This window comes from Eleginops maclovinus, chromosome 18 (genome assembly GCF_036324505.1).
Source record: "Eleginops maclovinus isolate JMC-PN-2008 ecotype Puerto Natales chromosome 18, JC_Emac_rtc_rv5, whole genome shotgun sequence".
Lineage (NCBI taxonomy): Eukaryota > Metazoa > Chordata > Actinopteri > Perciformes > Eleginopidae > Eleginops > Eleginops maclovinus.
This window is the reverse complement of record NC_086366.1, coordinates 25,093,331-25,106,887: the sequence shown is the minus strand read 5'-3', so window position 1 is coordinate 25,106,887 and position 13,557 is coordinate 25,093,331. Positions and strand designations below refer to the sequence as shown.

The 13,557-nt window shown below is 41.2% G+C and overlaps 1 protein-coding gene across 1 annotated transcript in view; it reads left to right on the top strand.

Moving 5' to 3' along the window:
* Positions 1-13,557, top strand: part of ryr1b (ryanodine receptor 1b (skeletal)) — an 85,860-nt gene that overhangs the window by 46,879 nt on the left and 25,424 nt on the right. Inside the window, exons 33-48 of the mRNA XM_063907468.1 lie at positions 800-962; positions 1,044-1,130; positions 2,781-3,007; positions 3,817-4,261; positions 5,117-5,647; positions 5,739-5,939; positions 8,630-8,741; positions 9,356-9,499; positions 9,605-9,878; positions 10,164-10,281; positions 10,388-10,520; positions 10,995-11,089; positions 11,186-11,321; positions 11,965-12,148; positions 13,197-13,308; positions 13,423-13,543. Of these exons, the coding sequence (XP_063763538.1) occupies positions 800-962; positions 1,044-1,130; positions 2,781-3,007; positions 3,817-4,261; positions 5,117-5,647; positions 5,739-5,939; positions 8,630-8,741; positions 9,356-9,499; positions 9,605-9,878; positions 10,164-10,281; positions 10,388-10,520; positions 10,995-11,089; positions 11,186-11,321; positions 11,965-12,148; positions 13,197-13,308; positions 13,423-13,543 (3,083 nt within the window). The remainder of the gene's footprint in view (positions 1-799; positions 963-1,043; positions 1,131-2,780; positions 3,008-3,816; positions 4,262-5,116; positions 5,648-5,738; positions 5,940-8,629; positions 8,742-9,355; positions 9,500-9,604; positions 9,879-10,163; positions 10,282-10,387; positions 10,521-10,994; positions 11,090-11,185; positions 11,322-11,964; positions 12,149-13,196; positions 13,309-13,422; positions 13,544-13,557) is intronic.

Here is a 13,557-nt window from a genome sequence, read left to right as displayed (position 1 = left end):
CATATTTGAATGGCATGCTATTTACAAGAGTAATGGCAGTACTTATACAGACCATGTAATTATTATCTATTCAATGTTGGTTGAAAATGTAATGTGACTCAGGATTGCACGGTTATGCGCACGCTGGTAAAGGACACCAGTAACACATAATAAAGATATAGTAAGTTCTTGAATGTATGAATAACTATTATTGAAACGTTTCTTTTTCTTATAATTAGTAGTTTTATGCACTTTGGGTTTTCCTTATCCTGTTGTGTGTTGTAGGTTTTTGTGCATCTAAATGGTCTGCAAAGGCTAAAATCCCAAAGTGGCCTCCAGAGGAAGTTTTTCTCCAACACACTCCCCCTCTGCCTGAAACACCCCCTTTGGACTCCTTTATTTACTTCCACCGTAGAGAGACGTCGCAGTGTTACACTTGTGCTTCTATTGGCTAGCGCTCCAACACATTGTACTGTATTGTGACATTCTAAGGGGAGGGACATATCTAAGCTGGTGACCAATCACAACAGAGCAGACTAGGCTCTGGTTTCAGACTGAGGGTGAAAAGACGTGCTGCAGCACAGGCAGTATTAGAAACATAAAGAGCTTTTTGAATATTAAAGCATGAGCCTTTAACTACCTATCTGACTGATAAGCAGTAGTAGTGAATTAATACGGAACTTAATATTGTCTTTCAGATTTTGTGGTGTCCCTCAGGGTTCTACACTTGGGCCTTTCCTTTTTCAGATATTTGTCTCTCTTTCCATAGACTGACCACCTTAGTTTTAGAGTTGAAATTATTTTTGTTTTTTCTCTGCAGCATGAAGCACAGTAACTGTTATATGGTGTGGGGAGGGGACCTGGTCAGCAATCAGCAGACACGCTTCAGCCAGGAGGACATGGTTGTCGGCTGCTTGGTTGACCTGGCAACAGGTCTCATGACCTTCACAGCCAATGGAAAGGAGATAAACACCTTTTACCAGGTAAGGAAAGGCTATTTGTATCTGCTTACAATGATTAATGTAACAGTGCGGAGCATTAAATCCAGGGGTGTTTCATTTCAGGTGGAGCCCAACACCAAGCTGTTCCCGGCTGTGTTCGTCCAGCCATCCAACCAGAACTTGGTGCAGCTGGAGCTGGGCAAACTCAAGGTCAGAAAGCACTATTGCACAATCGCTGAAGTACGAATTTAGCTAAAGTTATTGTTTTTGCCTTTGATTTATCTTCTTGAGCTATCTTGCTTCATTTATCATTAATGCTACTTTTCTGTCGTATCCATGTCATATTGAAATCATCAGGTCAAACTTGCTGTGGCGATTTAAATAAATGGTTTAAAACAGGTCAGCCAACCTTGACACTAAAACACGAGGGATCATGAATCTCTGTTGGGATAAAATTAATTTAACTGCATTCATTTTAGACGTACAGAAAAGTGGTTTTGAAGGATAGAAAAAAACAAGTGATATTTGGGAAATGATACTAAAAAATATATACAATGACAGACTTTCACTTCATTTATTTTACTGAGGGGATGTTTCATCTACCATGTTGTTCTTTAATGAAGCCTAAAGGTACAGTAGTTCATAATTGAAGTCACTTCATCTCTTACTAACAGGCCTGAAGCAAACCACAGAGAAATAAATAGAATATAACAAAAAGTGCGTAAAATGTGACCTTTTTTTAAATCTTTTTTTTTTTAAATCAAGAGCAGTGACAATGACGTATCAGCAAGGTTACATAAGATTTTTCACTCTATTTGTCTTTTTTAAACACACAAAACACAACAAAACACCCCCCTCCGACCCACCTGCCCACCCACCTCGACTGGACCCAAACAACAATAATTATGACCAAAAAAAATCAATAAAAGGTTTTAGTAACAGGTATCTATAGATAACTACTCTTAAATAAAGTTAAAATACAAACAAATGAATAGGATCACCATGAGATAAAGCATGAGTTCAGAGCTCTGCATGTCAGGCCAAGTTTGTTATAGTGTGGGCCCAAGCCACAAGATTCCATTACTGACTACTTATAACTTGGTCAGTCAGTGTGCCGGGGAGTTCTCGAAGATTACTAAAGTATGACAAAAGAGGTTCCCAGACTGACCGAAATTTGTCTGAGCCTCTCAGTGCAAATTTAATCTTCTCCAAATGTAAAAATAGCATTACATCTTTCAGCCATTGTGCTGCAGTGGGTGGGATATTTGATTTCCAATTAAGTAATATTTGTCTCCGCGCAAGCAAAGAAACAAATGCCGTGATGTTGAGTTGCTTCTTAGTCATGGTTGTGTCTTCATTTGGTACACTTAATAATGCAATCATTGCGCAAGGTTGTAAAGTAACTCCAAGGACATTAGACAGTACATCAAATATGGCCTATGGCAAGACCAAAACATATGTGTCACACAGACATGACATCTGACACAACTGCTATCAACATTTGGATAAATGGAGGAAATTCTCGTTCTACTCCAATGCAGGCGATGTACTACCTTAAACTGAATTAAACCCAATCTTGCACAGGAGGTGCTATTATTCACCCTATGCAAAGCTTCAGACCAAATATCTTCTGAGATTTCAGTTCCAAGTTCCTTCTCCCAGCTAATTTTGATCCTGTCCAGCTTGGCATTGTCGATTGACATGATCATTGAGTAAGAGCCAAAAAGGAGCATCCAAAATTAAATCTACAAGTGATTTATTAGGAAGGTTGGGAAGTGTGACCTTTGTTCTGTCAGCCCAACCTCCTTGTTTTCTCTTGCTTGTTACTGTTTCTATACACTCCCCCCTTTGCCCCCTCAGAACATCATGCCCATCTCGGCAGCCATGTTTCGCAGCGAGCGGAACAACCCGGTCCCGCAGTGCCCTCCCAGGCTGGATGTCCAGATGCTGACCCCGGTCATCTGGAGTCGAATGCCCAACCACTTCCTCAACCCGGAGGTGGGCAAAGTGAGCGAGAGGCTGGGCTGGAGTGTGGAGTGTACGGAACCTCTTATCATGATGGCTCTGCACATCCCAGAGGAGAACAGGTCAGAATCTGCAAGTCAGGAATCGATGAAAAAGCAACTGTCAAAAGAGAGTATAAGGGAATCAAACAGTCTTCATCTGACGATGGCGCATTAGCAAAAATCTGTGTCAGGGCAATACAGCATAAAAGATTTTCATACACACACATCAGAGCAGGAGCAGGGGTAGAGAGAAGCACTCTTCCCTCTCTTAAACTTCTCATGGCATATCTTATCTAAAGGTCAAGTAGGAGCTCCTCACAGGCATTAATCAGAACTAAAGAGGTTACATTTTATTCATGGAACGTACTGCAAGCCCCCTTAGTTAAAGTTAATTTTAGGGTCACATGTTTAATATATAACTCAAAGATGATATGTGTTTGTTTAAATTAGAATTTAAATATAAATATGTTTGTTTCATTATTTTCTATTTTATTCTGCTCTATTCGATATTTTTCTGTTCTATTCTATTCTGTTTTATTCTAATATATTCTATAGTATTGTGTTATAGTCTTTTCTAACCTTTTCTACTCTATTTTGTTCTCTTCTACTCTATTCTATATTATTCTGTTCTATTATTTTAATTTTCATTATTATTTTTTGTATTTTATTCAGTTTTATCTATTATATTCAATTTTATTCTGTCCTGTTCTCTGTTGTTCTATTCTATTCCATTCTATTATATAGAATCATGTTCTATTATTTTCTGTTCTATTGTTATTTATTCTGTTGTGTTCTACTCCTTCCTGTTGTTATTGTGTTCCATTAAATTATATTCTATTCCAGAATAGAATGTGGGTTTACCTGTTCAGCTTCCTGTCTTTGTCCCTCAGGTGTATCGACATCCTGGAGCTATCGGAGCGTAAGGATCTGATGAAGTTTCACTACCACACCCTCATGCTGTACTGCGCCGTGTGTGCGCTCGGCAACAACCGCGTGGCTCACGCCCTCTGCAGTCACGTGGACGAATCACAGCTCTTCTACGCCACGGAGAACACCTACCTGCCCGGACCCCTCCGCAGCGGCTACTACGATCTGCTCATCAGCATCCATCTGGAGTCAGCCAAACGGGCCCGTCTGGGCACCAACTGGGAGTTCATCGTCCCCATGTCCCAGGAGACGCTCAGCATCCACCTGTACCCTGACGCAAAGAAGGCCCACTCCCTCCCCGGGGTCGGCCTCACCACCTGCTTACGGCCCAAGCTGCATTTCTCCTCCATCAACTTTGTTGGCACCGACCCCAACCTCTACACCCTCAGCCCCGTTTTCCCCCTGCAGGTACGAGACGGGATAAACCGGAACTTTTTTAAAATTAAAGTTAAATTGTCCTTTGCTTATTTATACATTTAACTATTTTCAACTGTAAAATGGGCTGCTGTCACTCTTTCTCATCAATCGGGGGTTCAGTGGTTCGGGCCTATGGTGTAGAGGGGCTTTGTACGACACTATGGATGAAAGCATCAGCTGAATAAAAGGAAATGTAATGTTATGCTATACTCATATTCATCATTAAACCATGTAACTTATTATATTCCTGCAATCTTATAATATACATATAATTACATATTTATTTGTTATACTCTAAGTGCAATCTGCTCATTTTACTTTAACTTATCTATGTTTCTTAAAAATACATACATTCTATTACAGTTTATTTATTTTGTAATGATTCTTTTTTGGGTCACCACAGCCTTTTTTTAGGAAGCCAATTACAAGGAACTGAGCTGCTGCCAGCTCAATGTTATATATATATATATATATATATAATATATACCTTTATTTAGTTTTATTTTATTAATTTAATTTATAATTTAATTTGAGATGTTAGTGTAAAGTGAAGCAACAGTTAGCAAATGCCATTCACGCCATCTGAGTCTTTTCTAATTCTGTTTTCATTTGGTTGTATTCAACTTAATTTACTTTAATTTATTACAATTTACTTTAATTTAATAAATGTTTTCTTTTAAAATGGAGAAAATGTTACTAAATGCCACCCCATCATCATTTTTTATAATTCAGATTTTATTGTATTTTAGGTTAAATTTTATCATGTTTTCTTTAAAACATTGCAACTGTTAGCAAAAGTATAAAGTATGGATTCTGATCTGATTCTCTTTTATCTTTCACCCCCAGGAGCTGAAGACCCGGGCCATCAGCATGTTGACGGAGGCCGTGCTGGACGGAAGCCAGGCCATGCGAGATCCAGTGGGAGGCAGCGTGGAGTTCCACTTCGTCCCCATCCTGAAGCTGATCAGCACTCTGCTCATCATGGGCATCTTCAACGACGAGGACACCAAGCACATCCTGAAGATGATCGACCCAAACGTCTTCAGTGGAAAAGAGGAAGTGGAGGAGGAGGAGGGAGAGAAAGCTGAGGAGGCTGGAGCTGCTGAGGTCGAGGAAGAGAAGGACGAGGACGCCGAGGACGAAGGGATGGGCGACGAAGAAGAGGAGGAGCTGAAAGAGTTAGAAGGAAGAGAGCCAAAGGAGGAAGGAGCCGAACCTAAGGAGGAAGGAGAAGAGGAGAAGGAGGAGGCGGAAGGAGAAAAGGTGGAAGTGGAGAAGGCGGAGGAGGAAGCAGTGGAGGCAGAAGCGAAAGAGGAAGAGGAGGGTCTGGAGGAAGGGTTACTGCAGATGAAGCTACCAGAGTCTGTCAAACTGCAGGTCAATAGATTTGATATTCAAAATCCTACATCCCTAAATGTGTGTTAAATGTGAGCGTACTGAACCTTTGAACCTCTCCCCCCTCCCTCAGATGTGCACGCTGCTGCAGTACTTCTGCGACTGCGAGTTGCGCCACAGAGTGGAAGCCATCGTTGCGTACTCGGACGAATTCGTCAACGATATCCAGAAGAACCAACGCGTTCGCTACAACCTGCTGATGAGAGCCTTCACCATGTCGGCTGCTGAGACTGCCCGCAAGACCCGCGAGTTCCGCTCTCCCCCTCAGGACCAGGTACTGATCCATTTTAAAATCCAGAATAACTAAATATGTGCTTTAGGGTTAAAAATAAAAATTGGATGGCTGTAATTTACCTCCCATGAGTTCAGTGCTACAGAGCAACCATTAACTCACACTGTTTACTGATAATCGGTGCTGAAACATGGAATGGACCGAGCCCGAAAATAAAATTCTCATCAACAATTCAAATCAAAGTTTTCATTAGGAACATATTATACACATTTATTTTAATCACTAATTATAATTCAGACTTAGGGATCCTGCATTAGTCTCACAGCCGGGAACTTTACAGTTTTACTAGGCATGGCACGGTTTTGGTGAAAAAACCGAACCGTACGGTTTGCTTGCCACGGTGCGGTGCGTCTGTGCACCGTACGGAGTCCACGGTTTTTTTTTGTTTTTTTTTTCTCCAGACGTTCGACGTTGCATTGTAGCCTAATGCCCGTATGTTACCACGTGGTTTTCATTCGCGCGAAAGAACCGAAAGCTAAGAGGTCGAGGTGTGTCAGCGAGTACAAACATGGCAAGTGGGAGTGGAGAAGGCGGGCCGCCCAGGCCGGAGATAGAGGATGCTCCGGGAGCCGCGGTACGTCATGCCCTCTCGCAGATACTTTGGCACCAATGTGATACCCAAGTTATATGACGAGACAAGGGAGGAAATAGTGACGGAGTTGTCTTTGGCATGCCACGTAGCTCTGACGACGGATGGATGGACTTCTAGGTCCACGGAAAGTTACCAGACAGTGACTGCCCACCACATTAATCCCCAATGGGAGTTACGAAGCTGCGTATTACAAACGCGCCCAATATACGACAGCCACACAAGCGAATTTCTTTCCAAAAAGCTACGATTTTTTTTACAACACAGGCAAGAAGCACAAAGCCTTTCCAAGATATAATTCGTGAAGAGGTCACTTCATACAAGGAAACAGGCTGCATCTCTGTGGATGAAAATCCCCTCGCATGGTGGAAGACCAACGCACGTATCCACATGTAGCAAAGTTGGCACAACGTGACCTGGCTGTCCCAGGTACATCTGTGCCAAGTGAGCGGGTTTTTTCCACAGCAGGGGACATTGTAACTGCAAGTAGGTCTCGTCTCTTGCCAGAAAATGTTGACAAACTCATTTTCATGCAGAAGAATATGAGAATTAAGTGAAAGGGGGAAGGCTGTTTTAAACAGTGCAGTGTTTGGTTCTATTGCAATATTTTATACTGATTGTGTCTGTGTGTATTTTGTTCGAAATTTTGTTAATATAACAGTGGCACTGGCACTTTAAGTTTAGATACCAAATCCAGCCATATGTTTCAAAGCACTGCACTTTAATTTCAAGTGAAAAAAATACATCCTCACTCTCAGGGATTAGAAGAGTTGTTGATTTTGTTTTCTGTTAGGCTGGTTGGATGGTGGGCTCATATTATGTTTACGGCCTCATGTTCTCATAGGCAATTGTGTTCGCCTGTTCAAAGGACAGCAAACATTCCTGACACTTATTTTGAGTAATAAAGTAAAACATGTTGAAATCATCCATGTCTTCCCTCTTGCTCTATCAAAATACTACCTTTCTGAGATTGTTAAAACAGTGTGCTTAGAGTCAATTGAAATTCAAGTTTGTGCATTATTATTACATTATAACTATAATTTTATACCCTTTTAAATGCTGTATCCTAAACTATGGTTAGTAATAGCATCTGCCTAAGAATATTCTCAGAGACAGGGCTCCTGTTATAAACTGGCTGTTACCAGAATGGCAAGGACCAAGTTGTAATGCATTGCTAAAGGCACTGTGTAATGTCATAGAAGTGTTGTGCTGTGGTAGTAAAATCTTTTCAGTGACTATTACAGTGTTCCACTGGTGTAACGGCGTGTATTATGGGGCTACGATAAAAAAGTTAAAAAAACACCAAGAACCGTACAAAACCGTAAACCGTGGACCTCAAACCGTGATACACCGTGAACCGTGAGTTTTGTGATCCGTGCCACCCCTAAGTTTTACAGTTTGCTACTTTACAGTATTTTCAGTTATTATTGCTCATCAGCAATTCAAGTTGTTTTGTTTAGTTAACCACAAATATGTATCACTAGAATAAAAAGGCGACTTTCAAGGTTTTTGATGTATCATAAATTATAAATTTTTTTGATTAGTCATAGTAGAAAGTATTTTATTCTTAAGATGTCCTTGTATGACATTTATTTTCTCTTTTTTGTTTTCTGGTATTGCATAATTCTTGTATCTTTTTTTGTATATGACTTTGCTAAATTCTAGACATTAAATACATTTTTTATTTGTACACGTTTTGAAACTTCATTTATAATAAAGTTTGTAATATTTTGCCAAAAGATTTGAGTTCATTGACCGAAAACAATTAATTGGATAACTCACTGGAGGGTTATTTGCTTTTAATAAACCATAAACAGGACCCTCCCGTCTCACTTAACTTTGATGTTACTTGACCTTATATATGAACATATTATTATTGAATTAGTTAAGAAAAAAAAAACCTTTACTCCTAAATTCTTATGAAAGTGAGGCGAGACATTGAAATGAAAAAAGTGTCTAGAGGTAGGTTTGTAAAGATCTGATGAAAAGTGTTGCTTATATATGTATCATGAAAAACACAAAAAACAACAAGCAGGGTAGCACACAAAATATGCCGACTTTATTTTTAATTTTTCCTCTCAAGGTTCTGTTGCTGACCAACTTTAAGCACAGTCCAGAGGACGAGTTCAGCCCGGTGCCTGAGGAGGTGCGGGACACTCTGGTCGAGTTCCATGTTGACCTCCTGCTCCACTGCGGTGAGAAGCTCCTCAAAGATCCTCTGTTTTTTTTGGCTTCATTATTTTGATTCCATAACATTATTAATTCCTTATTTAAGACCAGTGGAAAGTAGACATCCAAAATACACATTTAGGGTTTTATTTTAGCAGTGTCTCTAGATTTCTCCTAAATTCACAGAAAGGTTGCAAAAGTTAATGCTTCATATGGATTTTTAAACAAAATCAGAAAGCTAACACAAAAAATACTGTCTTAATATATCAATGTATCAGATGAGGAATGAAATTAGTTAAATACTCTACCTTATTCACCTGTAGCGTGTTGCCAAGTGTAATGAGGGTTAGAATATCCCTTTAAAGGCCCTTTTCTCACAATACGCTTTTCTAACACTACATTTTCCAATTTCATTCATCTCTATATTCTGAAGGTAAATAAAGCATTTCATTCCTAAAAGAAAAAAGTGACATCTGATTGAATAAAGGGATGCCTTATTTGTATATTTATACATACCACTTTGAGAAAGTTGACTAATTCAGAATACAAATTTCTAATACAAAACATAATTGTCAGAGGCTAGATATTTTAACCAATTATCTAGCGTCTCCTCTTAATGTTGAATTCCTATTTTGAACAGGTATTCATGTAGAGGAGGAGGCGGAGGAGGAGGAGGTGGACTCCTCACTGAGGGGCAGACTCATCAGTCTGGTGGATAAGATCAAGAGCCTGCGCAAGAAGGAGGAGGAGGAGACGCCGGAGGTGGAGGAGGATGTGAAACCCAGTAAGAAGCGGCCTGTTAGATATTGATAGGACTTGATTAAATAGCAACGATCTGCCTTTATAAACCCATAACAACCTTTACCTCTCTGTGTCCCCTCCCCCTAAGACACGCTCCAGGAGCTGATCTCCCACACCATGATCCACTGGGCCCAGGAGTCGTTCATCCAGAACCCGGAGCTGGTGCGCCTGATGTTCAGCCTGCTGCACCGGCAGTACGACGGCCTCGGGGAGCTGATCCGAGCGCTGCCCAAAGCCTACGCCATCAACGCCGTGTCCGTCCAGGACACCATGGACCTGCTGGAATGTCTGGGACAGATCCGCTCGCTGCTCATCGTCCAGATGGGCCCGGAGGAGGAGCGCCTCATGATCCAGAGCATCGGGTCAGCGTTGGGGGGTTAGGATTAGGGTTTACACATGTGTGCCGTTAAAGGGGAAGTTGCGTAAACACCACACATTGACAGCCCTAGTATACTCACAATCATATTCATTTTGAGATATATGATCGGCTTGTAACTAATTATGAGTTATTGCTTTTCTAACAGAGCAATATGTTTTAGTTAAATACTTTCGCTCACCCTGCCCTAATATCTCCATCTATTGTTTTGTTTTGTCACCTGAACTCAAGCAGTGGATCTGACTGGTGTGTTTTTTTGTAATTCTTTCAGGAACATCATGAACAACAAGGTGTTCTACCAGCACCCTAACCTGATGCGAGCCCTGGGGATGCATGAGACTGTGATGGAGGTGATGGTTAATGTGCTGGGCGGAGGAGGAGACTCCAAGGTAACTGCATGGTTTTATATCTCACCAGTCTAATTGAGGGGTCTGTTGGAGGCTTTCACCGTACTCGCCACAGGCTGACTGGATCTGCTCACTTTTTCCTCTCCAGGAGATCCGGTTCCCCCAGATGGTGACCAACTGCTGTCGTTTCCTGTGCTACTTCTGTCGTATCAGCCGACAGAACCAGCGCTCCATGTTTGACCACCTGAGCTACCTGCTGCAGAACAGCGGCATCGGCTTGGGTCAGTACCATGCTGTTTGGTTTACTGTTCACAGGGCAGTATTTTTTTCAACTAAAAAAGGAGATTTTTGGAAATAAAAACAGTTGTAGATTAGATTGTTAACTTTCCCTATCATTGGAGGTTCTGTTTAAGGTAAACTGCTGGGAATTTCTCATTAAAAAAACATTTTCCAAATTGGACCGCAGGAAAAATCATTCACAAAAAGATTTGCTTTTAATTTAGATTACAATTGTAGATACTAGTTCTGCAACGGATTTGTATAGACTTTCTACTATCAATATATCTAAGTGGTTCCACCATTTAGGTGCCAGCATAGCAAATAGGGGTTTCTAAGACCCCAATGAGGGATTAGAGAGCCGATTGGCCATTGCAGAGAGAAGTGTTGGAGTGCATGGTGTAAAAATAAAGAAGGACAAGCCTATAAATATGGCAAAGAACACACAAATAAACACCTATCTTATGTAACCTCTGCAGGCATGCGAGGATCCACGCCTCTGGACGTGGCTGCGGCTTCCTGCATCGACAACAACGAGCTGGCGCTGGCTCTACAGGAGCAGGACCTGGAAATGGTTTGAGAAAACACAAACATGATGAAAAAAAAAGAACACATGAAGGAGTACAGTTCTCTTATAGTCTCTCCTGGTGTCTCCTCCATGATACTGTAGGTGGTGACATACCTGGCAGGTTGCGGTCTGCAGATGTGTCCCATGCTCCTCTCCAAGGGCTACCCCGACATCGGCTGGAACCCCTGTGGAGGAGAGAGATACCTGGACTTCCTGCGCTTCGCTGTCTTTGTGAATGGTCAGGACCCTCAGCTCTAATGAATGTTGTTTGGAGTTGGGTTAGGGTTACTTTCAGGCTTTAAGAAGGAACCACATGCAGAAAACAAAGGGGAGGCAGGTATAAAAAATAGCTTTTTGTTTTTGTTTTAAGAAGTAAAGCTGGTGAAGACAAAACAACAAAGGGACTAGGCAAGTTAACTAAGATAAGATAAGATAAAATGTACTAAGGATTAATCCCCGTGGGGAATATCAAGAGTTTATGCAGCAACAGATTGAGAACAAAAAGAAAACAGTACAGATTCACACAGGATATGAAATAAAAACTATATACAGGTAAGAACCGGTTTTAAAACAAACTGTTAGAACAGAAAATAATTACAAATGATGTGGGCGTATATACATTTGGAGTCCGTATTGTTAAAAATATACAAAAGTATGTGTGCAGAAAAACGGCACGAGAAACATGTTTAGCAAATCTAATAGGGAACACATGGAATAATCCAGACTACACACAGTTAGATAGAATCAGGGCGGGGCAAACAATCACAAAAGGCGGGAAAACAATAAGACAGGAAGTGTAGATAAGGAAAGTGATCTTACAAAATATAACAGGAAACACAAAAACCCAGATCATGATCGCCGCTAACGTTTGACCTCCACAGGAGAGAGCGTGGAGGAGAATGCCAATGTGGTGGTGCGTCTGCTCATCCGTCGGCCCGAGTGCTTCGGCCCCGCCCTGAGAGGAGAGGGGGGCAACGGTCTGCTGGCTGCCATGGAGGAGGCCATCAAGATTTCCGAGGACCCGGCCAGGGACGGACCCACGGTGAAAAAGGACAGACGCTTCATGTAAGGGATGGTGTGATACAGGATCAAACACATTTCAGTGTGGGATTATAAAATACAAAAAACCAGGGTCCAAAAATGAATCCGCATTTTAGCGAAACTGCGGTATGTGCTATTCAAAATTCAATCTGCAGGGAGCACAATATTCCTTAAAGGCTCAGTATGTGTTAAAATACAATTTTGAAGGAAGTATTGTGGAGCTGTAGTGAGATCCTTGTAGACATGTTTGTTTGGTACAGATCCTGTAAAATGTCACACCACATATTTTTAATGATAATGAGAATTATGTTGCAGAAATGATCAATAGCCCCAATATCGTAAATCATGTCACAATTGCAATATCAGTCGAAATAATAGCATTTTCCCATATCGTGCAGCCCTGCATAGAACAGTCTAGCGATAGAGCTACGGTGGTTGACACGCTACAACGGTCAAACACACTTCCATTAGGAGAGTAAACGGGCTGTGCTTCAGAAAACATGCAAATATAAAAACACAAATGTGCCAAAACACATGCAAATTAAGAAACATCTTAACCAATTTCACATCGCATGGACAGCAATTATTTAGGCACTACAAAAACAAAATGCTATAAGAAGCTTAAAAGACACGGGATACCAGAGGACACACTGGAAAAGTGACGCACACAGCTGGGCGCTTGTTGAGCATTATGAAGTTCCACTCATACCCAGGGTGAGAACGAAAAACATAGAAGCAGCTTTTAGTTTTTATGCTCAAAGATCTGGAATAAACATCTGAAGTTGGCCCCAACCTTACATTTTGTTTTAAATTGAGGCTAAAACTTTGTTACAACTCTTTTTATTTTATTATTTTACATCTGTACCTCTTTTAGCATAATCTGCATTAACAGGGTCGATTCTATCTATCTCTAAAATGAAATCTCTTGTTTAATGTTTTGTTTGTTTCTTGTGCATTAATGTTTATGCAGAACATTTGCATGTGTCTGAAATGTGGTATATAAACTATAATTAATTTAACATAAAAGCGTTGCTGATCAAAATGATATAAAAACACGTGTTGTGATTGGCAGGTTTGGTGGTGAGGAGCAGCACGAGGAAAACCGCGTCCACCTGGGAAATGCCATCATGTCCTTCTACTCCGCCCTCATCGATCTGCTGGGTCGCTGCGCCCCTGAGATGCATGTGAGTGCAGCGGCTTCTAACAACATTGATATCTCAGGGCACATTTCATCTGTACAGAATGTAGGTGACAAACATTAGTCTCATACAGGGTGTGTGAAATCTTCTTTTCTACAGCTGATCCAAGCAGGGAAGGGTGAAGCTCTGAGGATCAGGGCCATCCTGAGGTCTCTGGTGCCCATCGAGGACCTGGTGGGGGTCATCAGCCTATCTGTGCAGATCCCTGCCTACGGCAAAGGTTAGACATTCAAG